Source organism: Ammospiza caudacuta, chromosome 20, assembly GCF_027887145.1.
Source record: "Ammospiza caudacuta isolate bAmmCau1 chromosome 20, bAmmCau1.pri, whole genome shotgun sequence".
Lineage (NCBI taxonomy): Eukaryota > Metazoa > Chordata > Aves > Passeriformes > Passerellidae > Ammospiza > Ammospiza caudacuta.
In genome coordinates this window covers 2,371,057-2,395,995 of record NC_080612.1, presented here as the reverse complement: position 1 = coordinate 2,395,995, position 24,939 = coordinate 2,371,057, and the positions used below count along the sequence as shown (strand labels likewise).

The following is a 24,939-nucleotide window of genomic DNA, read 5'->3' as shown; positions in this document are numbered from 1 at the left end:
AACAGCAGCTGCCTCTTCTCCCACTGGATCTTCAGAGGAAGAATCCATCCTTCTCTGCAGGATCCCTGCTCCAGCAGAACCACCCCTGACACTGCAGGAGGGCTGAGCCACAATTCCAATGGGACTGCTGCCAACAGCCTGACCCACAGGGTGTCAGGTTGGGTTCTGACTCTGGCAGTGTTGTTCTAGTGTACTGCATTGTTTATTTTATCCATTTATTTTCTTCCCTATTAAAGAACTGTTAAACTTTTATTCCTGCTCCCATATTTTTTGCCTGAGAGCCCCTTAAACTTACAGCAATTCAGAGGGAGAGAGGGGTTTACATTTTCCATTTCAGGGGAGTCTCCTGCTTTCCTTAGCAAACACCTGACTTTCCAAACTAGGACAGGGGAACACAGACACTGGCCACCATCCAGATGCAGAGATCAGCCACCTTCACTCTGGAGACAGCTGTCCACTGGCTCACAGCTCCCACAGGAGAGCAAACCTGCAGGAGAAACCTCTGAGGTGGCAGGGAAAGGAGCACAATCCCCATTCTGGTACAGCTGTCCAGCAGTTGGGTGAAACTGGAGCCCCACTGGAAGTGGCCCTTCTGCTGTCCTCCTCCCTTTCTCAATGCAGTGGTTCCCTTCCCTCAGTGCTCACTCCTGTGGTATTCACATACTCTTTGAACAGACAGAGACATCATTCTCTCTCCCAGGATTTTTCCTGGGGAAGGCAATCAGAAAGCTCAGACAGAGAAGAGAAAATAATTCCTATCTCTACTTGCTACTCCTGTTGTTTGGTACATGTGGAATGTGTCATGGAGATTGTTTACCTGAAAGGATTTGTTAATTGGACTCTGGTGATGGTTATTTGGACTGATTGACCAATTAGGACAAAGCTGTGTCGTGACTGTCTGAAAGGGTCATGGGTTTTCCTTTAGTAGTATAGTTTAGTATAGTATGTAGTGTAGTAGTATAGCTTAATAAAGCAGTTGTTCAGCGTTCTGAATCATGGAGTCATTGCATGTTATTCCCCCATCAGGGGCTCCCTGCATGGATCTGCTCCTACCGCTGGAATTTTAATTCTCATGGGGTTTTAAGCTGGAAAGGCATCAGTGTCCTCCATCCTCTCCTGTCTAACCCAGGTAGGTGTTTGTAAATGCTCAACACAGGGATTCACCTCTTTGGGAAAAGCTGCTGTGGCAGTGTATCCAAGGGATCTGTCCAGCAGCCAGATGGGAAGAGCTACAGCACAAGGAAGCAATTTTAACTGTGACCCAGGAGCCAGGATTCCCATCCTCTCCATGCACCAGCGCCTAGGGATGTGTCCATAAAATCCCACTGTGAAGAGAAAGCTCTGCCCAGGGATTGCCTCTGGCTTTGGGAGGAGCTGGGATGGCTCCAGCCTCGGTTCTTTACCAGACTGATCCCTCAGCTGATCCCTGCTGCTCCTGGGGTGCCAAATCTGCTTTTGGGTCTCAACCTGCCTGCTGGGATATCGAGGAGAAACTCCAGACACTCCATGCTGGCCCTGGAGAAGAAAAGGCTGCTTCTCAAGGAGCATTTCTCAGTTTGAAGCTGTTTCACACTGTGGGGCACAGGCTGGAACAAGGGGAGTTTTAAGGCCCCTTCTTGCCCAAACTATTCAAGGGTTCCATGCTTTCATGGCTCTGGTATTCCATGATTCCATGATTTCATAACACTGTGATTCCACAATTCCATGATTCTATGATGTAATGAATCCCTGATTCTGTGATTTCATGATTCCATAATTCTATCATTCCATTTTTTCATGATTCTGTGGTTCCATGATTTCATGATTCCATGAATCTGGTCTATGTTATGTATATGTTCCAATGTTCTATGATTCTATGATTCCATGACTGTGATTTCATTATTTCATGTTTTAATGAGCCATATTTTACATTTCTCTTGAATCCAGGGACTGTTTGGCCCAGTGGGTTTTTACATTTTGGAGAATTGTGGCATTTTCCTGCATTTTAAGGGCTGGTGGTAATTACACTGGCAACAACCAGACACCACCCGAGTTTTTTGTCTCCACTTGAGTTTTTTGTCTCCTTACCCATGGAAATTTGGCTCATTTGAATGGATAACACAGCTCATTGATGTGAACCCATCCCCTTGTCACATTTTGTTATTTTATACCAACCCCTGAACCACCCCTTTGATCCCAAAGCCTCAAAGTTCACCAGCTTCCAGGACAATCCCAGTTTCCAAATGTGCAGTTTAATACTTTGGACTACACATCCAATTTCCCACTAGAAAAAAAAGGAAAACCAACTTGTTTATCAAAGTTTCATTTTGGCAGAGCGCTATCTTCGACTGCTCCACACGAGCTCCAGTTGCTGCCTCAAATGCAGCGTGGGAGGGCTGAGATTCCCCAAAATCCCACAGCAGGCTGGGAGCACAGCTGCAGCTGAGCTCCAGATGTGCTCCTGCTCAGTCAGACTGGCTGCAAACAGAGGAGAACAAAGAGGGCGGGAGTGGGAAGGGATTTTTTTGTTGGGTGTTAAGAAAGTGGAAAATGGATATTATGGGTATAAAAGGCAAACATAAAATCATGGAATCAGGAGTGAATGGTGAGTTAATAAGTTGAGTTTGCATTTTCAGTGTGTGAGCAAGGAAATAATGGATTGGGTTTAGGAGGGGGGTTGTTTTTATGCCTTTTATTACTGAGGCTGCTTCCCTGCCTGGCAATTCTTCTGAGAACTCCTGATTTCATCCCCAGCTCCACAGGCACATGAAAACAAAGGAAAGATGGAGGAAATGTCAGGCAAGCAGTAGGAAAAAGGACCCAAATAAAAAAACAGAGCAGCTGAGTGCTTTCCAGGGAGAATGGAGCAGGTCTTCCCATGTGGGAGCCCATGGCCAAGGCTCAGGTAGGAATTAAACACAAATCCAGGTGTCTGCATTGTCTGGGTTATCTGCAATTATTCAACACACATCCCAGCAATGCACTGGACTCCAAAGCCTGGCTCTAAGCACAATCCAAGGCACAATGGCCACCCACAAGGGCAAAAGGAGAGGGGCAAAAAATCAAATCTGAAAACAAAACATTTCTTTTCCCCCAGCAACCAACGTTTCCTGGTAAAATGACAGACTGGAAAAAGGAATAAAAAACTGGGAAAAGGAATAAATGTTCTCTGGGTGCTCCATTCGGAGCAAGGCAAGGTGGCAAATCCATGCTCTGGCTTCTTAGGGTGGATCTCAGGGAAAAGTTCTTCCCCAGAGGGTGCTGGGCACTGCCCAGGCTCCCCAGGGAATGGGCACAGCCCCAAGGCTGCCAGAATTCCAGGGATGCCCAGGGTGGGATTGTTGGGGTGTCAGTGCAGGGCCAGGGGCTGGATTTGGGATCCCTGTGGTCTGTTCCATCTCAGGACATTCCATGACTCTCCTGGGAGATGGAGAGTGCTGTCTTTGTCCCTCTGGTCAGGCAGAGCTTGGCCCAGGAACACCAGAGCAGGGAAGCAGCAGAAGCTCCTGGGTTTGGAGTGTGCAAAGTGAGCATGGCCCAGCAGCTGCTCCTTCATGTTATCCCTCCTGATGGCTTCCAAAGCCGGGCTCTCAGCATCCCCTGCTGCTCCCAGCCCTGCTGCAATGCACAGCCAGAAGGTTTGCAGACAAACTCACTTTTCAACAAGATCCAACCTCTATTCCTAGTGTAAGGAAGCTCCGAAGCTCTGCTGGATGGAATTTTTTATAAAAGAAATGTAAACACACACAGTATTTACAATAATCTTCCATTACCCACTCCACAGGCAGCTTGGAACAATGCACGTGGAGCAGGTGCCCCGTTGCTCTCTGTTCCTATCAGAACTGATTTTGTGAGGATGAGATTTTGCTCTCAAATGTTGCAGAAGCAAGTGAGGAACAGATGGGGAAGGAAGCTGCACATGGGCAGCCCTAAATCCACCCTGTCTGTGCTAAAAGCTCTTGGTGCAAGGAAAAGTGATGAGCACAGGGACATTTTGGGGCAGCAACAGCTCAAAGGAAGGAATGCAGCAGGCTGGCAAATCAGGCAGGGCTGGGGAGCTGGGAAAAAAAAACAAGTTTTCTTGGGATTGAGTAAACCCAGAGGTCCAGAACTTTGGGAAATGCCTTTCTGTGCAGGAAGAAGTTTGCCACATGGGGACAATGCAGGTTCTGTGGCAGAGAATTCCAGCTCCATGGCTGGGATCTCTGGGATTAAACCTGCCTGACCTTCCCATGCTGGGGCTGAGGAACTGGGGGAAAAAGGGAATCTTCCCTCTGGCACATCCTCCTGGCTCAGCTGTTCAGGTGCTCCTCAGGGTGACAAACAGAGGCCTTTTGAGTCATTGGCAAGTGGCACTTCAGGCAGGCTGTGACAGGAGGCTCTGAGCCATCCCAGAGCAGGGGACCTCACTCCTGAGCCATCTCTATCCCTCCCATTCCCTGCCCTGCCATCCTTCCTGCCCCAGGTAGTGGCAGCAATAATAACCCCACATCCCTCAGCATCACAAAGCTCAGCTCCTGTGGGGTTTGTTTCCAAGGAACACTGAAAACTGGAACATCCATTAAACCTGGGAATCGTTGTAATTTAATTAAAATTTTATCTTGTTGATCCGATCACATCCTGAAAGCAACCACAAGCTCTGCCTGTGTGATCAGATCGGTTCCTGGGATTTCAGGAGTCCTGCTCCCCTGGCAGCTCATCACACCCTGAGACTGAGGGGATGTGAAATTCCTGCTTCCTGCAGAAAGAAGATGGAATGTGCAGCACTTGGATTCCCCAAGGAGCCAGAGGAGAAGGGAATGAGGGAAACAGAGAGCAGTGAGAGAAACCAGAGCAGTGGCAGTGGATGTGCCCAGGTACAGGCTGGGCCACAGACAGGAGAGGCTGCTTCAAATGGAGCCCCAAGTCTGTTCTGCTTGGAAAAAAGGGGGATTCCTATTCATTGTGTGGCACATCCAAGGGAGAGTTTGAATCACAGGGGTGCAAACCCCAGCATGGGCAAACCTGTGCCTGTGCTGAGGGGAACACATGAAAAGATTGCTAATTAAAGCCATTAACTGATTGTCTTCTCCCCTGAGCTGAGTGGAAATAACTTCCCAAAGCCCAGGCTCCTGCTCCCTCCGTGTGAGGCTCAGCAGTTCCAGCAGGGAAGGAGGTGACCAGCAGATCCCTCTCCTGTGACAGCTGAGTGCATTCCTCAGGCACAGCTGCCCCTGGGGTTCTGCTCTGTGCTGGGTGTCTGGTAGGGAATGCTGGTGGAGGGATTCACTCCCTGATCCAGCCTTTTGTCACCTTCCAGGTGCCCCTGGGGTGCTCTGCCTGCACAACTGTGGCCCTGTCACCTCTTCAGGTGTTGGTCTCCATCCCCACAGACTGAAAATCCGATTTTCTGGGAAATATTTCCATCTTAGGCACCTTCCCCTGCTCTAAAGAGAACAGAGACATATGAATCACTGGGTTCATCATGTTGAAAGAATGTGACTTTTTATTGTCAGTGATATTTGAAGTGTTTAAAGTTTGAACATGTCTTGTTCATGCTAAAAGGGAACGGGGCTTCATCATCCCCCACCCACGGTGACCTGCACACTGACAGGGAACATTGCTGCCTCCTCAAAGTCACTGCAGTTGTCATTGCCCAGAAGATTCTCCAGTTTGGCAAAACTGGCTAAAAACAATTGGCTGAGAGCCCCCTGACACTGCTCCCTCCTTGTACTGACTGGGGAGTGTTTTCAGTCAATGCTAAACCAAGGTGTCATTTATTGCTATGATCCAGCAGCTCTGAAATCCCATTCCACATCTTCAGTATCCAGGCTCTCCTCCTCAGATTCCCATTCCAGTGATAGGGTCAGAAGGATGGATCTATTTGTGTTTGATGTTCTCCCCTATTTCCTGTATCTCCTTCCTGCCCTTTCCTTTGCCTTTAGGTTGGGCTTGATGATCTCAAAGGTCTTTTCCAATTTTAATTATTCTCTAATTATGAAGAAGAAATGTTTCCATCCCTGCCATGAGCTGAAGCTTTGACCTCTGCAGATTTTCAAATGCAACACCAGTGATCCAAGCCCTCATAATCAGGGATTTTATTTATTCCCAGCTACAGAAAAGCCTTCTCAATGGAATCCCAGATCTCATTTTCTGTGCAATTGATTAGTTGGGATGTGGTGGCTGCACCTGCTTGGGGTTTGTGCTAAAAGAGACGGGCAGGTTGTTTGAAATGAGCTCTCTGCACCTCCAGTGTGAGCACAGCAGGAGCTGCTGATTCTCCAGAGCTGTGTCCTGCTTCCCAGAGCCAGGGAATCGTGGAATCACAAAAACACAGGATCATGGAATCACAGAAACACATAACCATGGAATACCAGAATCACAGAAACACAGAATCATGGAATCTGTACATCTCAGTGAAGCTGGGGCTGCCTCTGGATCCCTGGCAGTGTCCAAGGCCAGGCTGGACAGAGCTGGGAGCACCCTGGGATAGAGGAAGATGCTGGAACAAGGTGGGTTCTAAAATCCCTTCCATCCCAAACCATTCCAGATTCCAGGGATCTCCTCCTGCCCCGTTTTCAGTGAAGGCATTAAGATAAGGAGGCCCCAAGACTTGACCTGGTGAAGCTGCAGCGGTGTCTGGCCCGGAGCCATCAGCAGCACCACTGTGTCACCAGCAGTGACAACCACCAGGGCTCCTGGGGTGAAGAGCCACGGTGGGGACAGGTGACAGCCAGGACAGGAGGGTCCCCACCCCCTGTGTGACCAGAGGAGCCCTGGCTGTGGCAGAGGGGGCACAGAGGGTGAGGGGACACAGAGGAGAGGGGACACTGCAGGCCCCAAAGCACTGCCACCCCCCAAACAATGACCCAGGAGTGATAAAAAGCCACTCAAAGGCTTGACTGGGAGTTCACTCAGCCTCCCCCAGCCCCTCGGGGGATCTGCCAGCCCGGAGAGCTGGAGCAGCATCACTGCCCTGAAATCCCATTCCACATCTCCAATATCCAGGCTCTCCTCCTCAGATTCCCATTCCAGTGATAGGGTCAGAGGGATGGATCTATTTGTGTTTGATGTTCTCCCCTATCTCTATCTCCTTCCTGCCCTTTTCTTTGGCTTTAGGTTGGATCCAGGGAGCTCCTGCCTGGACTTGACAGGAGTGACCTTAGGTAGGGAACAGCTCCAGGGCTGGGATTTCATGGTGCAGGTGCTGAGTGAACTGACTGCAGCTTTAATTGCAGAGCAATTTCCATCTCTGTCAAACAGCACAGGCCGAGAGGCTCTGAAAGCAGCCAGAGGCAGGAGGGATAATGTAAATTATCCTGGGCAGGTTTAAGGTCTCTTAACGAGGTCTGTGATGACCTTGGGGAGTAAGAACTGGGGTGTTTCTGATGTTGTGGAAAAGACACTTTCAGGGAAGGGAAGTTCAGAGCATTTCCAGTTTCACATTCAGAAAACAAAAATAAATATTATAAAGTTATCATAATAAATATAATAAAGCTACCACACTCCCCACAAATTTCTGAGATGCAACAAACTCCCCACCACAGAAGTTGTCAACTCTTGTTGCAATTCAATTTCTAATATCATCCATAAGTCTCCTGTGTCCCTGTGTTAGTGTTCAGGAACACATAATCACAGAATGATTACATGCAGGTGCTTTTATTAAACAGCTCTGGGTGTCAGGGGTACAGACCTAAATCTGACCTGTCGCAGACATTTCTCCACAGAAATCCTTTCTTTCAGATTTCTGCGTCTTCGGGAGGCCAGAGGCCCCCGAAGAGAAGGTAAACAATTATTATCAGCTGCTGGGGAATGCAACAGGAACACCTTGATTGGCTCATTTTCTATGTTTATAATTAAGGGCCAATCACCAGTGCAAGCCAGGGGACTGAGTCCTTGGCCACAGCTTTGTTGTGGATTCTTTTCTATCTATTCCTAGCTTAGCTAGCCTAGCTGCTCTGAAAAACCTCTCTCTATATTCTTTTAGTATAGTCATAATGTATTATATATCATATATTAATAAATTCAGCCTTCTGATTCAAGAAACAAGATTCACTGTGTCTCTCTCACCAGCTGCGCCCACTCAGGTGCGGTAATACTGACCAACATGGTTTTTGGCTGAACATGTTTTATATCCTATCATTATATAACTTACATATTAATTATTAAACTTACATTGTTCTATTGTATACATTGATTTTATCCAAGCATGGATTTCTTGTGAACCCCCTCAAACCCCTAACATATTTTCTCATTATTCTTTAAACAATAATTATATCTAATTACATCTAACAATTTATCATATACTGACTACACAGGTGCAGTTTCACATGATCTAGCAAACACAAGGCCTAACATTTCCCAGACCTACCTTTAACATTTTCCCAGGGTCTTCTAAGCCTAACTTTCTTTGTAGCTCCCCAAATTTTCTATGATTTTGTGAAAAATGCATTTTTTATGATTGGCTTTTTTGCAAATATTAAAATTAATATTATATGTGTTATGTTAGAAAGTAATGCTGTATTAATTCTCTTAAGTAGTGTGTTAAATATAATTTTAGGTTATAACATAATGTTAAAATAGAAACTATGCTACGTACGATACTTTTCTTAAAGAAAGGACTCACACCAGATAGCAGCCACAGGACACCTGAATCTTTCAGAGAAAGAGAATTTATTGCTCCATTATCAGAAGAAATGAACTTCTTCCCACCTTGCCCAGCCCTGAGACACAGTCAGGATTCAGAGGAAGAAGCTGACACTGCCCAGACAGAATCCTGTGTTTGAATGGAATTTATGCATCATGCATGAGGTGTATGAATATGCAACAGGCTGTTGCTTTTAAGGGTTAATCCTCTGTTAACGTGGGTCCTTTTTGGGCTTATTTTGCCCAGAAAAGGTACCCAGAATGTCCCTAACTCTTTGTTTCTATTGTCTCATATTGTCCTAATCCAAATTGTCCAAAATTTTTATTACTCTAATTATTTTAATATTTTTATAACCATTTTATTACTATTAAACTTTTAAAATTTATAAAAAACAAGTGATTGGCATTTTCCATAATTTTAAAATATTTTACTATCACCTGAAAGAGGACAGACCACTTCCAGGGTGTTTTCTCCTGCAAATTCCAGGCCTTGTTTTCTATAAATCTGATTATTCTTGCCTTGTTTTCTGTGTGCTGTGAGATGGGGCAGCAGCTTCATGCCTGAGCAGGGGCTCTGTGTCAGGGCTGATCGCTAAAGTCAGCACTGATTACCCAACACCCGGAAAGGAGCTGGGCTGGAAGTGGAGAGAGGATTAGAATCATTCCTGGTGCATTTTAATGGCCTTTAATCAGCCACTCCATGCTGATTACCAAACATTTCCTCTCAGTGTGCCTGGCTGGGGTGGATTAGGGTTTAACTGCCCTAATTTAATTCCTGCTCAGCAATCAGAGCTCAGCTGGCTCCAGAGCCATGCAGGTGGAGAAAGGAGAGGATTCCTCAGAGCTGGGAGAGCCCCCAGCCCTGTGTCTGCTCCTTCTCCCATTGCTCCTTCCCTGCCCCGGCCCTGGCAGAGCCCTGCTGGGCCCTGGCTGTGGGAAAGGAACAAAATTCCTCCCTGGGAGGGTGGGCAGGCCCTGGCACAGGGTGCCCAGAGCAGCTGTGGCTGCCCCTGGATCCCTGGCAGTGCTGGACACTGGGGCTTGGAGCAGCCTGGGACAGTGGGAGGTGACCCTGCCATGGAGGGGTGGCTCTGGGTGGGCTTTGAGGTCCTTCCCACCCAAACCATTCTGGGGTCCTGTGAATAATGAGGGAGGGGTGATGGGGAAAGCAGCCCAGGCTGCCAGAGCAGTGCTCATCCTCCAGCACATGGATCAGGATCATCTTTAACCCAGGGAGATATGGGGGAAGTTTGGAGAGAGAATAAATCACCACTGCCAGAGAAGAAAGGGATTCAGAAAGTGCCTCAAAAACCCATCCCAGGATCATGGATGGGTTGGGTGGGAAGGACCTCAAAGCCCATCCAGTGGCAGGGACACCTTCCACTGTCCCAGGCTGCTCCCAGCCCTGTCCAGCCTGGCCTTGGGCACTGCCAGGGATCCAGGGGCAGCCCCAGCTGCTCTGGGCACCCTGTGCCAGGGCCTGCCCACCCTCACAGGGAACAATTCCTCATTCCCAATATCCCATCCAGCCTTGCCCTCTGGCACTGGGAAGCCACATCAGTGGGGTACTACTATGGAAGTACCTTTACAATGCAGGTTTGAATGTCCCTGTCCCCAGCCTTGGGGACACCTGCCCCAGTTCAGTGCCAGCCTGGCCACGTGTGACAACCCCATGGTCACTCAGGACTGCTCTGAGCTACAGAAATGCAAAACCCCACATCAAACACCTCAAAGTCATTTTCCTTTGGCCCAGTGCTCCATTTTCTGTTCCAAATGATACAAGAGAAACCCCATTTGATTTGTTTGCTGAGAAACAGGCCCAGATAAATGAGGGTGTTGTGTCACTGCTGAGTGAAACACATTTTCAAATACACTGATGAAAACCAGGCACATATTCAGGAAAAACAGGGCAGGAATTCTGAGTGTAACAGCAATTTCCAAGCCTTTGATCAAAGGCCCACTTGGGTAAAAACAGAGGGTAGTTTGAAGGGAATTGGATTGACAAAAATGTGTTGGTTATTCCCAATCATCAGTGTAAATATTCTCTGATATTCACCTACCCAAAATGAACCCCCAAATTCAGCACAGGAGGAAGGAGCACAGCACACACAGAGCAGGCTCAGCTCGTCCCTTCATTCCCAAGATCCTCATCTTGGGAGATTTATGCCGGTATTTCCCTGCCTATGCCAGGCCCAGCATGAATCAAGATGTGAACCAAAACACAAACCTAAAATCTAAGTCTAAATCTTCCCAACAAGCTGAGATCACACCTAAAGGTTTGGCGCAGGGTACCAGGACTCCTCCCCTGCCAGCCCCAAAGAGGGTTGGGAGCAGTTCAGGAGCTGCTCTGGGCCAGTTCAGCCCTGCCCCACACCAGTTTGCCTGTTCCTACCCAGCTCTGCTCTGAGCCACATCCAACCCTGATCTGCTGGTGGTTTTCCCCAGATGAGGTTTAAACTCAGATCAAGTGCTTAAACTGAGCCCCCATGTTCCATGGGAAGTCAAGGAAAGCTCAGAAGAGGCTGAAGGTGCCAAAGGCTCAGCTGGCTCAGGGACAGCAGGACAGAGGGGAGGCTTCTCTCCACTCCCTCCATCCTCACAGGGCTTTGTTCTCCTTCTCTGGAAGTTCACAAAACAGCAATCCTGGACAAGAGGGGTTATTTTCCACGTCTATCCTGAGCTGAACCAGCAGTTCCTGGGAGGTTTCATCCTCATTTCATTCTGTGATTATAATAAATTCCGCTTCTACCCTGAAAATGCCCTTGAAACTGAGAACTTTTGAATGGCAGTAGGAAAAAGAGGTGCAGGAACATCCACACAGGGGGTTTTGAGCATGAGTTCAGCAGAGCTTTCCTTCTGTGTTAAAAATGTGGCATTGCAAAATGCCAGGACAGGGCTGACACAGCAAAAGGAAGCCAACATTGGGAAATAGATAAATTTAACCTAAATCTGAATTCCCAGCATGGTTTAGGTTGGGAGGGACCTTAAAGCCCATCCAGTGCCATCCAGGGACACCTCCCACTGTCCCAGGCTGCTCCCAGCCCCATCCAGCCTGGACTTGGGCACTGCCAGGGCTCCAGGGGCAGCCACAGCTGCTCTGGGCACCCTGTGCCAGGGCCTGCCCACCCTCCCAGGGAACAATTCCTGCCCAATATCCCACCTAACCCTGACCTCTGGCACTTTAATCCTGGATAATGTTGTGAAAGCATGCACCCACACACCAGCTGGCCATAAAATAAATATTTATATTGCTTCAATTGTCTGTGTACAAAGGACACAAGTGCTGGAAGCTGAGGTTCAGGGATTTATCCTCACAGGGAATCAGAATCCCTGAAATCCCTGGAATGTGGCACTTGCACCCAGCCTGGCTCCCTCCCTGACAGCTCTGCTCCTTTCAAATGCCTCCATTTGTTTTCTGATAGATGAGCAATGCTGTGGTTGGCTCTCACAATTAAAATACAAATATCCTGTATATATGTTAGGAACAGCTTTATAGATTTATAGTTGTGTTTTCCCCCCCTTGTGCTGTTCTCAGGGGTGCCCTGGGTTTGGGACATTTGGGAGGGTCACTCGTTCCTGTGGCAGCCCCTGAGCTCCAATCAAGGTGTCAGGCAGGGATCTCCAGCACTGGGCAGGGAAGGAGGAGTCCATGGACAGAACTTTGGGGGAGCTAAAGGGTTAAAAGGTGAAACCTCCATGGTGTGGGTGAGCACATGGTGGGGAAAATCCTCTGCTCCTGCTGCTGAAATATTTTCTCTATTCCATCTTCTGTTGTATTTTTGATAAGGTTTTAATAAACCTTTTACATTTTTAGAAGTGAGGATCATTTCTCAGTTTCCTTTGTCTCTGTATTGCTCTGTCACTCCCTGAGTGTGAGGCCACTGGAGCTGCAGGGGCACAGGGGAGCAGCTGGAGTGACAGGGCCATGTTTGATAATGATCTCCTGGGCAGGGGACCCCCGGGGGAACATCAGAACCAACCCCCAGCAGGGGCAGGAGATGAAAAACATGCAGATCACTGTCAGGGATGATTCCCCCATCCCTTCCCCAGGGAAGGCAGCAGCTCCCACTTCCTGCTCAAACCCTTCCATGAGCTCCACCTTGCTGGGTGATCCCAAGGGTTGGCTCTGCTCAGAGCAGGAAATTTGGACACTAAAATCCATCTCTGGAGGGAACTGCAGCCTTCTTGTGGCTCATTGTGAGCAGAGATCTTCCTTTATGCCTGATCTACTTATTCACTCTCCAAAATGATAAAAATCAGTTCTGAACACTTCCCACTGAGCTCACACAAATATTGGATGCTTGCACAGCTCCCTCAGGTTGCTCTGGGCCCCTGCTGTGGCTACATTCCTTTAACTGAGTAAATGTATTGGATCACAGAATCATTTTTTCTAATGACCACTTGATAGACTTGTGTTCTCAACAGCAAAAATAACAAAACAAATATCTGTACAGCACATCAGCACTGCTGGCTCTGGAGGCTGCAGCCACCTCAGACTGCAGATTTCTGTCTTTGTCAGCACAAAAATAACCCCAAACCTCCTCAGACAGAGAAATGATGGTGCAGAAAACACCCAGACAAAGGAACGGGTTCTGAGTAAAGTGGTAAATGTGCTTAAAGAAAAATCCTCAAGGAATTTCTCTTGAAGATCTGCATTGTTCCACTCACTTGGTAGAACTGCATTAGAGATCTGCTGGGAATTTTGCTGATAAATTCAGAGCCTGGGAAGGATCTGCCTGGCACTGGTGCAGTGATGTGAGATGGTCACAGCACCACAAACACCCTCAGTCCCTGCACATCACCCAAAAGCCCAGAAATAAAATTTAAAAAAAAAAAAAAAAAAAAAAAAAAATTGAAATAAAAAAACCCCAAACTCGAATAAAAACTTCCAAACTGAAGCACAGTGCCACTGGCAGCACTGGTGGCACAAGTGCCTGGAGAAATTAGGGCAAGGTCCCAAAGGAAGGGGAGGGAGGGGGCCCTGTCCCATCTCCTGCCCGCAGCAGAGGGGCCCGGGGGACAGGGCAGGGTGGAGCTGAGCCTGCAGGACACCCAGGCCATCTCCACCCTGGTGGCCACAGGAACGTCCCCATCCTGGCAGTAGCTCAGGACAGCTGGGCTGGGCGACTCTGTGAGGGCCACCAATGATGACACGGCTGCCCCACACAGGTGACAGCTGTATGGGCATGAGCAAGAGGGGACACCTCCCTTCTCCACAGGCACTTGCAAACTGCTCCTGGTGCCTCTGCAGGGGCAGGAGCCCAGCCCCAGGTGGCCCTGGCAGGAGCTGAGCTCAGGAGACACCAGGAGAGCATCACAAACCCCCAGGACTCACTCAGGGCCTGGAACCTTCAGGGGGTTCTCTCAGAATCCCAGAAGGGTTTGGGGTGGAAGGGACCTTCAAAGCCATCCCATTCCACCCCCAACACCTTCCACCATCCAGGCTGCTCCCAGCCCTGTCCAGCCTGGCCTTGGGCACTGCCAGGGATCCAGGGGCAGCCACAGCTGCTCTGGGCACCCTGTGCCAGGGCTTTGGTGCCAGGTTCCAGGTGCACCTGAAATCTGGGATACCCAATGGGAAATGGGAGTTGCCGACTGGGCTGCAGGGATTCCCTACAGGCCTTTCCTCCCCTCACCCCAAGGAACTCCAGCACTCCCCACCCCCAGCACTGGGATCTTTGCAGCTTCTTCATTTACATTTTTCCACAGGTCTTTTTTTCTTTTTTCTTTTTTTCTTTTTTTTTTTTTCCCCAAGCAGGTAATTTATTTTTTTAGATTTTTCTTTCACAGAAAAGGTCATTTTCTTCCTAACACATTTCTTTGTTGCAAATGCCTTGAGGTTTCTGCTTGTTTATGAACGATGGAGTGTTTTTTTCCTGCTTTTCCTTCTTTTTCAAGCCTTAGTTCAGTTTCCCTGATATTTTTACTCCACTGAATGCCAGAGCTTGGAGGCAGAGCAATGTGTAGATTTTTATTTCACAGTGGGGATCCTTTAGAAAAAAAGAAGAAATAAACAGGCCAAGTCTGTTTTAAGTTCCCAATCTCAGATCTCCACGAAAATCAGACTTTCCTTTGAGTCAATTAAGATTTCCCTCAACAAAATTCCTGCAGTGCAGTGAGAGGTGATTTTGTTACAGGAATGGGAAGAATCCAGGGAAGCCAAAGGCAAAATCCTGCAGGATTGGAGCTGCTGCAATAGATGGGTGGCTGGATGAGGGATGGATGGATGGATGGATGGATGGATGGATGGATGGATGGATGGATGGATGGATGGATGGATGAGGGATGGATGGATGGATGGATGGATGGATGGATGGATGGATGGATGGATGATCCTGAGATCTGGATTGGGATTTAAGGCTGGGTGGAGCCTCCTCTCTGTCAGAAACTCCTTCCTGACACTGGGAGTGAGGGAATTTGGGATTTGCCCTGAAAGTCCCCTGACTGAAACTCATCACCTCTGCTCCACCACCCAAAGAGGCTTTTCCAAAGGAAAAATTATCCCAATTCCAATAAAACCAGCACTGAAGGTGGATCCTGGTCCTCAGGGCTGCTGGAGATTCTGATCCCCTCAGAAAAAAGCCAGGAAGCCTCTCCCAGCCCCATGATGCTGGGAGATCAGGTAATACTCCCACACATTCACCTTTCCTACAGGCTGCTCCTAACACTTCCAAGCGAATCCCTGAGAAATCCACAGCACAATTCCTATTTCACACACCAGGCAAGAGAAAAAAAAATCTCTCAAAAAAAGCCCTGGGGCTGCAGACTGAGTTTATAAATAAACTGGCACAGAAAGAAGAACCTCTGGACCATGAGAGCTGCTGGAGGAAGTGTCCCTGAGCGCTGCAGAGGGTGCACAGAGCCCAGTCACACCTTCCAGGGCAGCCAGATCCTGAACCCAGCAGGCAGGAACCCTTTGGATACCAACTGCCTGCTTTAAACAGGCTCTGAACCAAAGCTGCAGAGCATTTCTGAGGGCTAAATGTGCTGCTTGAAGCTCAAAACCACAGCTGGGCAAGGAAATCCTGCTTTTCTCCTGCTTTGCTGCTTCCAAAACCTTGCCATCTCCAGCTGTAAACTCTGCCCTGGAGGTTTGGAGGGTGGATTTTGTTGCAGGGAAAATGTGGTGGTGGAAAGGAGGTCCCTTCACAGGCAGGTGAACGTGAGGCCTGCCAGAATTGCTGTGGTGGATTCATCCAGGGCTCCAGGGACATGACAGGGACGCTGTGCCACCACCAGCCAGGGCACGAAGCCCTGCAGTGCTCACATCTGCTCCAGCTGTGCCAGCACATCTGGACACAGGCCTTGGCACAGGGAGCAGTGTCTGGAGATGGATTCATCCCTGCACAGGCTCAGCTCTCCCTGTGCTGCCACAAATCCACAGAGAGCAGCAGGGCCAAAATGTCCTGGCAGCAAAGGGAGGCTCAGTGGGGCAGCAGAACTGCTCCCCTTCCACTGAAAACAGCACCACAGGGCTGGAACTTACACCAAAAAGGCCTTGAAAGCCTTGCTGGGACCCATGAGGTGACAATTAGCTGTCCCCAGTGCACACAGCTCCACCTGAGCCACTTCCCTCCACATTTTTTGTACCAAAGGCAGTAAAAATGGCACTTCTGAAGCACAATTTATCCCTTCCTGAGGCTGAAGTGGCTGTTTCCCTCTGATAGCTCCAAGGGACACTCTGTGAGTGTCCCAGGATATTTGGGATGAGCTAAAGGACACTAAGCAGTGTCCCAGGTTTTTTGGGATGAACTTCATGCCAGCCACCTGCAACCTCCCCATGGAAAATCTCACCTTTTAAATATGGATATGAGGAAACTACGACCTAAACTGCAGGAGAAACTGTCACAGGAGATCTAATTCCTGAAATTAGGATATGATCAGGATGCTTGAGCTCAGGGGCACTGGTGAACACAATGACCAAGCTGGGTGCCCAAGAAAGGTTTCTGCCTTGGCTCCCAGTTCACTTTGCAGTGCTTTTGCAGGATAATCAGTGCCAAGGTTTCCAACCTGTCCTTTACTTTTCCAGCTGGGAAAACCCAAGAAATGGTGGATATTTTAAATGTACAGAATTTTTTCCATGGAAATCATTTGAAGATATCTCAGGTTCAGCAACCAAAAAGTGCTGCCCAGAATGAGGGAAGCACTCATTTGGTGGAAGAGGATTTGGGGAGGTGTTCCTGGTGCCATGGACCAGCCACAGTTCTCCATCTTTGTCGTCACCCATACAATTTCCACCCAAACTTTCAGCTGCATTTCCTGATTTAAACCCCAGAGCAGCCACCCAGAGGGAGGGCACAGGATTTGTGAATCACAGACATGTGGAATGGATTGGCTTGGATGGACCTTAAAGCTCATCTCATTCCCCCCTGCCATGGGCAGGGACACCTTCCACCATCCCAGGCTGCTGCAAACCCTATCCAGCCCGGCCTTGGGCACTGCCAGGGATCCAGGGGCAGCCACAGCTGCTCTGGGCACCCTGTGCCAGGGCCTCAGCACCCTCTGAATAAAGAATTCCTTCCCAATCTCTCACCTCTCTTCCTCCCCAGCAGTCGATTTGAGGTTCTTTTAAAAGCTGACACAGCAGCCCCTGAAATCCAGGAATTGAGATTTTTGCAGCAGAGCAGCTCAGCACCAGCAAAAAAATTCTGCTGCAAGATGTAAAATGTCCCATCCTGTGGTTTTACAGCATCCTGCACCTGCCCAGAGGGGGAGGAGGAGAGGGAGGAAGGGCTGACCCCAGAGGGGCACCTGGAGCTGTTCCCACATCAAATTGGACACAGACACAAAGGATTCCTCTGCAGCAAGGCTCATTTGCTATCATCAGATTAACTCCTCTGCAGGGACAGCAGGAGGAACTCACACATGGGAAGCAACTGCAGCAGGTTTATCTCTGAAACTCCATAAAGAAAAAACTGTCTTCAGAGACAGCCCAAACACAGCCCCTCACTCCCTGCTCCCTCATTCCCTTTCCCTCATCCCTCTTCCTCATCTCCTCTCCCTCACCCCCTGCGCCCTCACTCCCTTCCCTCTTTCCCTCTCCCTCATTCCCTGTTCCCTCCCTCTCCCTCGCTCCTTTCTCCTTCATTCCCGCTCCCTCCCTCCCTGTTCCCTCAACCCCCTGTCCCCTCACTCCCTTCCCCTCACCCCCTGGTCCCTCACCCTGTTCCCTCACTCCCTGTTCCCTCATCTCCTGCTCCCTCACTCCCTCCCTCCCTCTCCCTCCGTGCCCTGCCCTGTGCCACGGCCATTCCATCACATTTTCCCCTTCATTTCACTCTATTAAGGCACTCATTGATTGACCAGATCAGGAGAGCCCCGATGTGTCCCCTGGGACTCTCCTGCATTCCCAGCTGCAGGGGCAGAGCAGGAAAACTGAAACCTCGAGGCTGGGATCGGAGGGGAACCTCCGCATCCCAGCCCAGCCGTGTCCCAGACCAGCCGTGTCCCCAGCCAGCACCGATCCCCCCTCCTCTTGCTGAATTTCCTCCCCAGCCAGCCCCAATGCACCCTCACAGCTGGATGTGGGCCCTGCTCCGTTTTCCAGGGAACAAAGTGTCCTTTGGGGCCTGTGCTGGGGGTGCAGCTCAGTCAGGAGTTCCTGCTGCCCCTGGCCTGCCCCTGCTGTCCCTCCCTGTTCCTGCCTGTCCATGGCCTGTCCCTGCCTGTCTCTGCTGTCCCTGCACATCCCTGCCTGTCCCTGGCTCATCCCTGCTGTCCCTGGCCTGTCCCTGCTGTCCCTGGCCTGTCCTGGCCCGGCCCTGCTGTCCCTGCCTGTCTCTGCACATCCCTGTTGTCCCTGGCCTGTCCATGCTGTCCCTGCACATCCCTGGCCTGTCCCTGCTGTCTCTGCTGTCCCTGGCCTGTCCCTGATGTCCCTGGCCCATCCCTGCTGTCCCTGCCTGTCTCTGCACATCCCTGCCTGTCCCTGGCCTGTCCCTGCTGTCCCTGCCTGTCCCTGGTGTCCCTGGCCCATCCCTGCCTGTCCCTGCTGTCCCTGGCCTGTTCCCTGCTGTCCCTGGCCCATCCCTGCAGTCCCTGCTGTCCCTGCACATCCCTCCCTCCTCGCACAGGGGTGCTGTTGGATTTTTGGCATTCCTCCTCACCCATCAAGGATCACAAACCCCAGGCTATCCCTCCCCCTAGCAAAAGCCTGTGAGAGCCTGGAGAAAGGAAAAGGTTCCCCCAAACCCAGAGAGCACAAACAGCTGCTGAGCTGTTCCCTGTGCAGGACTGGTGGAATATGAAATGCAGGGAACTCTCAGAACTTTGGGCCTGTAATCCAAAATTTAGGATTAAACACAGGATTTGATTTGAGACCTTGGAAAAGGCTTCCAAACTTAGGTGCTGGAAGTGAGAATGTGGATTTATAGTTTAAAGCAGAGACACGTTAAGCTAAGTAGAGGAAAGTTTAGAGTTTCAGAGTTTAAGATATAGAAAAAAATAAAAGTAGTTACAGAGAGGTAAAGAAGGAGTTTAGCATGCAGCACTGTAGGTTTGTGTGTCATAACATGATTGGCTAAGAAAGCTTACCCTGTAGCATGGGTCCATTAGATAAAATATTTAAGGATTGGGTCAAAAACATAAATATCCTTGTTGGCAGTGTTTTATTGGTCAATAACTCCTTAAAAAGTCTTGCAACTAAGAGTCTTGTGACCTTGTGAACCGTGCAATGAAGATGTGAGCTGAACTCACCCTTCCTGCTCATGTAGAAGATAAGAAAATAAACCTCATCATCAAAACCAGCTCAGAGGTCCTGTCTGAATTTCCTTCTAAAATTGCCCACAAGTATATTATCACACAGGACCTACCTCCCCAAACCTGCAGGGACATCCCAGCAGTGAGAAATGAGAGCTCTGGGCAGCATCTCCCCATTGGAATTCTGCTGCTCCTGCAAAGCAGCTTTGTTTATCCCCAAATGCCCAGGCTGCTCCTGATGGCATGCATGGGCACCGTGGCTGAGGGGATGATCCAGCCCTGTCCCCTCATGCCACACAAAGCCCCAGATTTCCTCCTAAATTCCCTGCAGCCTCCCCTGTCCCCTGATGCCACACAAAGCCCCAGATATCCTGCCTGAAGCTCCCTGCAGCCTCCGTGTACACACAGCAAAGGGAAAAAGGGGAAAATCAATCAGGCAGCACTTTGGCGCTCAGCTGGTCAGGTACAAAGTGTACTTGATAATTTGGCTTTTCCAAATCACCTTATCAGTGCTGTGGGCACAGAATTTCCCCAATGCAGATGCAGCTCTGTTGTTTAACAATGCCACTTGTCCTGACCTCCCAAAGCATTTCAGCCACCCCAGAGAGGTTCCTTCCATTCAAAACCTCTCATCCAGGGCTGTTATTCTCTCTGGGCCCCAGAGCCTGGTGCTCCTCTGTCACAGACATCTTTTATGAAAAATCCTTTCCTTAGGAGTTTTCCTCCTGAGAAGCTGAGAGGCCTCAAGATCAAAATGTAAATATTGATTATCTGCTGCTGTGGAATGCAACAGGTGCATCTGTGATTGGCCCATGTTGGATGTTTCTAATTAATGGCCAATCACAGTCAGCTGACTTGGACAGAGAGTCCGAGCCACCAGCTTTTGTTATCATTCTTTCCTATTCTATTCTTAGCCAGCCTTCTGATGAAATCCTTTCTTCTATTCTTTTAGTATAGTTTTAATATAATATATATCATAAAACAATAAATCAGCCTTCTGAAACATGGAGTCAGATCCTCATCTCTTCCTTCATCCTTGGACCCCTGTGAACACTGTCCCACTCCTCCACATTCCATCCCCAAGGAAGTGTTTAACCCTGGAGCCTGGAGGTCTTTGCCCTTAGAAATGAGCTGACAAAGACATCCCAGAGTGGGGAGGGCTGGAGGGCAGCTGCTGGGATGGAGAGGGGAAGGCACTTTTGGGATGCCCACATGGCTCCTCTCTCCTATGGGACTGATTGAAGAAGCTTTGGGGTGAGGTTTCATGGTGGCACTGCTCAGCCAGGTGTCCCTTTTGTCCCATCCTTGTCCCCCAGCCCTGGGTGTGGGCACAGCCTTGTGGGCACCATTCCCTCCTTAAAATCCTTCCTTGGGAGTGCTGCAGGGCTGAAGGGCTCTGTCAGCAACCCGGGCTCAGCCCCAGCCACTCACTCCAGAAAATGTGGAAATTGCACATCAGGGGAAATGGGGAGCACGGCCAAGCCCTGGCTCCCACAAAAGCTTGGCTTCCCATCAGGGGTCCCACTGGAGATGCTGCAGAGGCAGAAATGCTCAGGGATGAGGTGACTGATGGCCCTGCAGAGGGATTGGTAAAGCCAGGGAGCAATGGGCAAAGAGAACCTGTTCCCTGAATGACATTTCCATGATTTTTCCTTGCTTTGTCTTCGGGAAAAAGCTGCAGAGATATTGTACTCCAACCCCAGAGGAAAAGCAATCAGAGCTCTTCAAGGGCTCAGAAATCCAGGGAAGTGCTGAGTAAAGAGGTGGTAAAGCCCATAACTGCTGTTCTCCAACGCCATGGAGCACTGGTGGAACTCAGTCAGAGCTTTGCTGCCTGAAGGAGCCCCTGAGGCTGTTCCCTGCCCACCCAGGGCTCCCACCTGGAGCCTCTGCTCCCTTTTCCCTGTCCCATCACAGCCAGGGAGGCACCAGAGCCATGTCCCTATGGAAGCTGATCCCAGGAACCCACTGCCCTAAATCCAGGCACAATCCCGTCTCCCAGCCTCATTCCAGGCATTTGCAGAGGTGGGAGTGTCACTAAAAGCAGTGGGTTAAACTGTGAGCAGAATTCTCAGCAAGGCTCCAGACTTCTCTGCTCCCCATCCAAGAGCTCAGCTCACAAACCTGATTTTCCCACCAGGATTTTTGCTTCTTGAGCAGCTCCTGAGGGGCTGGAATTCTGGAAGGTGCCAACAGCTCCATGGGATGGGATGGGGCTCCCTCCTCTCGCTCCCAGCCTGGGATGAAGCTCACAAGAAGCAATGGAGGCACCTAAACATCCCTGGCACCCAGTCCTACACCTCCTGGTGCCATTTACTCCCCCCAGATGCATCACAAACCATGGGGGCTTCACCAGCACCAAACTCCTGCTTTGACAATCAAATCCTGGAATCCAGAACAGGATTTTCAGGGTTATTCCTGTCCCATGCCAGAAGGCCAGGAACAAGTTTTTAAAAGCCTTTTAAAATTCTCTTCCAAAGCTCCACCCAATTCAGTCTGGACAGGGCTGGAGGGTTGTAAAAGAAGGCAGAAAATCTCATTTCCAGCTTTGGCTCTTTTGCTTCATTAAACTTGAGAACAGCCAAAGTTTCTCAGCAGGCCAGGTTTGTGGGATGGTCAGTGAAAGGAGCTGGAATCCCACAGGAAGCCACACATTTGAACCATTGGCAGCAAACGTGCAGCTCTGTGTTTTGGAGAATTTTTGATCCTGCCATAACAGCCTGGACTGCTTTTCCTGGAAGCTCCAGCTCTGTTTAAAGTCTCACTGCAGGGCAGGCAAAAAGCAGCTCCCAGTGCTGGATCTGTGTCCTTCCAGTGCCTGGGTCCAGCAGGACCAAACCACCCCAGGGCAGCACCTGGGGCAAAACTTTCTCTAGCACAATACAGAGTGCTCATCCCTAAATTCAGCAGAAATCCCAGTGGGACCTGACCTGCCCAGCACATTCCCTCCTGTTCCAGATTGCAATGCAATATGTTTTCCATTAGCATCTGTGTGGCAGATTACCTTTGTCAAGTGGGCAGTTTGCCTTATCTCTCTCTTTGAGTGACCACATTTACACCTTCCTCTGGAGGGGACATCTGCTGATAACAGCTACTGAATGTCCCTGCATGGCTGATAAGAACTACAGCATCCCATTGGGAGACGTGAGCCCAGAGGGAGGAGCCAAGCATTCCTACCCAGCTACAATCCAGAGGTTTTGAGACACCAGCACGGCTTCTCCACTGGATTCCCCAGAGGAACAGCAGCTGCCTCTTCTCCCACTGGATCTTCAGAGGAAGAATCCATCCTTCTCTGCAGGATCCCTGCTCCAGCAGAACCACCCCTGACACTGCAGGAGGGCTGAGCCACAATTCCAATGGGACTGCTGCCAACAGCCTGACCCACAGGGTGTCAGGTTGGGTTCTGACTCTGTCAGTGTTGTTCTAGTGTACTGCGTTGTTTATTTTATCCATTTATTTTTTTTCCTTTCCCTATTAAAGAACTGTTATTTCCTGCTCCCATATTTTTTGCCTGAGAGCTCCTTAATTTAAAATTTATAGCAATTGGGAGGGGTGGGGAGAGTTTACATTCTCCATCTCAGGGGAGGTTCCTGCCTTCCTCAGCAGACTCCTGTCTTTCTAAACTAAGACACCTCTGTGTGGAACAACCCCTGCCACAGCCAAGGGACACTGGACAGGGACACACTTCTGGGAGCAGCTGGGTGGCTTCAAGGTTCCCAACTCAAAAGATTGCTCGAGAAAATTGCTTTTCCTTCCAGAAGTGAATCCCAGGGTCCCAAAGGTGCTGCATGAGTCTTGGGGTGCTGCTGTGTCCAGCTGCATCCATCCACAGGAACACAGGGCTTGGCTGGACACAATTCTCTCCCCCAACATGGGATGTTGTCCCACAGCCCCCAGCATGATGGACCTCAACACCCTTTCCACAGTCATTCCCACTCAGTAAAACATGCTGTGCTCCTCAACAAATCCACTCTGGAAGCTGCTGAGAGCTGCCTGAAGCTACAATTCAAGCAATGCTGACTTACCTGCCAGAATATGCTGTCTATTGTGTTCCCCAGGAAGCCATCCCTGCCCTCCGACGACACCAGCTTAGGTCCTAGAATGGTCATAAATTCATCAAAATCCACCTGGCCATCCCCTGGAATGAGAAGAAAAGATCAGAGACTCAGAAATCAGAGAGAAGGTTGGTTTGGAAGAGACTTTTAGAGGCCATGTAGTGCAGCCTGATGTGAATAGGGACACCTTCCACTATCCCAGGGTGCTCCAAGGCCCTCCAGCCTGGCCTTGGGCATTGCCAGGGATCCAGGGGCAGCCACAGCTGCTCTGGAAATCTGTGCCAGGGTCTCACCACCCTCATTATTATAAATGAATTACCCTTTCACACCCAACATGCCCCTCTGGACTTGCTGCACATCAGGATCCCCACACCCTGGGAAACCTCCACAGAAGCTTCCTTGTGCCCACAGACCCAGATCCTTTGCTGTGCCAGGGAATGACCCCTGTTATGTCCCAGATGGCCCCAAGGACAGAATCAGGCCGTGCACTGAGGGGAGCAGGTCATTCCCCAGTTCCAGACAGTCCAGAGGCAGCTCCCAAAAAGCCATTTTGGCAGGACGACAGGAGCCAGCAGCACAGCCAGGGCTCTCCCTCTCAGGTTCTGCACATGATTTACAAGGCCAGACCCAGGCTCCAGAGGGAGGGAGAGGGAGAGGGAGAGCAGGGGCCAGGCCATTGCAGATCCAGCAGGCAGAGCAAGAGCCAGGCTATTGCAGATCCAGAGCAGGGGCCAGGCCATTGCAGATCCAGCAGGTTTTTCAGCCCAGCTTGCCAGCAGCATCCGTGTGTGCCTGGCATGCAGAGCAGGCAGTGCAGGCACAGCCTCAGTGCCACCAGCAGGGACAGGTGACAGGTCCTGCCACTAATGAGCTGAGCTGGTGCAGTGCTGAGTGTGGCTTCTGCTCTGAACAAGGCACGGGGCTGTTTGGAGGGAGTTTTGTACCAAATGTCACTTTTCCCTCCACAAAATAAAGGGATATTCCTATCTGCTGAAAGATCTTTAAAATCCCTGTCTGTCTGAGCAGTTCAATGCCCAGATCTCCTGAGAATGCTTAACCTAATCTTGTGGAAAATCTCCTTCATCGATCAGGCCACAGACATCTCCTCCTCCATGTTAATGAACTGATGGGCTGGGTAAATCAAAGCTGCTCCCTGCACTGGTAGGATTTGTGGGGGGTGTGTTTTACTCCCATTCACGGGGAAGTGACCACATCCAGCCCTCCCTGGAGCTGCTGCTGCTCAGTCCCCAGGTGTGAGAAGTGTCTCAGACCGTGAGGCTCCAGCAGATCAATGCCAGGGCCACGACTGAAACACCGGCAGTGCCCGTGGCAGTGCCGTGTGCCAGCCCTGCCACCGCTGCTACCTGTGCTTCTTATCACACCTGTGCATCTGTGCTTCTAATCAATCACATCTGTGCTTCTTATCATATCTGTGCTTCTTATCACACCCGTGCACCTGTGCTTCTTATCAATCACATCTGTGCTTCTCATCAATCCTATCTGTGCTTCTTATCAACCACATCTGCACTTATCACACCTGCGCTTCTTATCAATCACATCTATGCTTTTTATCAATCACATC

At 49.8% G+C, this 24,939-nt stretch overlaps 1 protein-coding gene across 1 annotated transcript in view; it reads right to left on the bottom strand.

The window, feature by feature from the left end:
* Positions 1–24,939, bottom strand: part of CALN1 (calneuron 1) — a 120,041-nt gene that overhangs the window by 32,470 nt on the left and 62,632 nt on the right. The window contains exon 3 of the mRNA XM_058817856.1: positions 23,328–23,440. Within this exon, the coding sequence (XP_058673839.1) occupies positions 23,328–23,440 (113 nt within the window). The remainder of the gene's footprint in view (positions 1–23,327; positions 23,441–24,939) is intronic.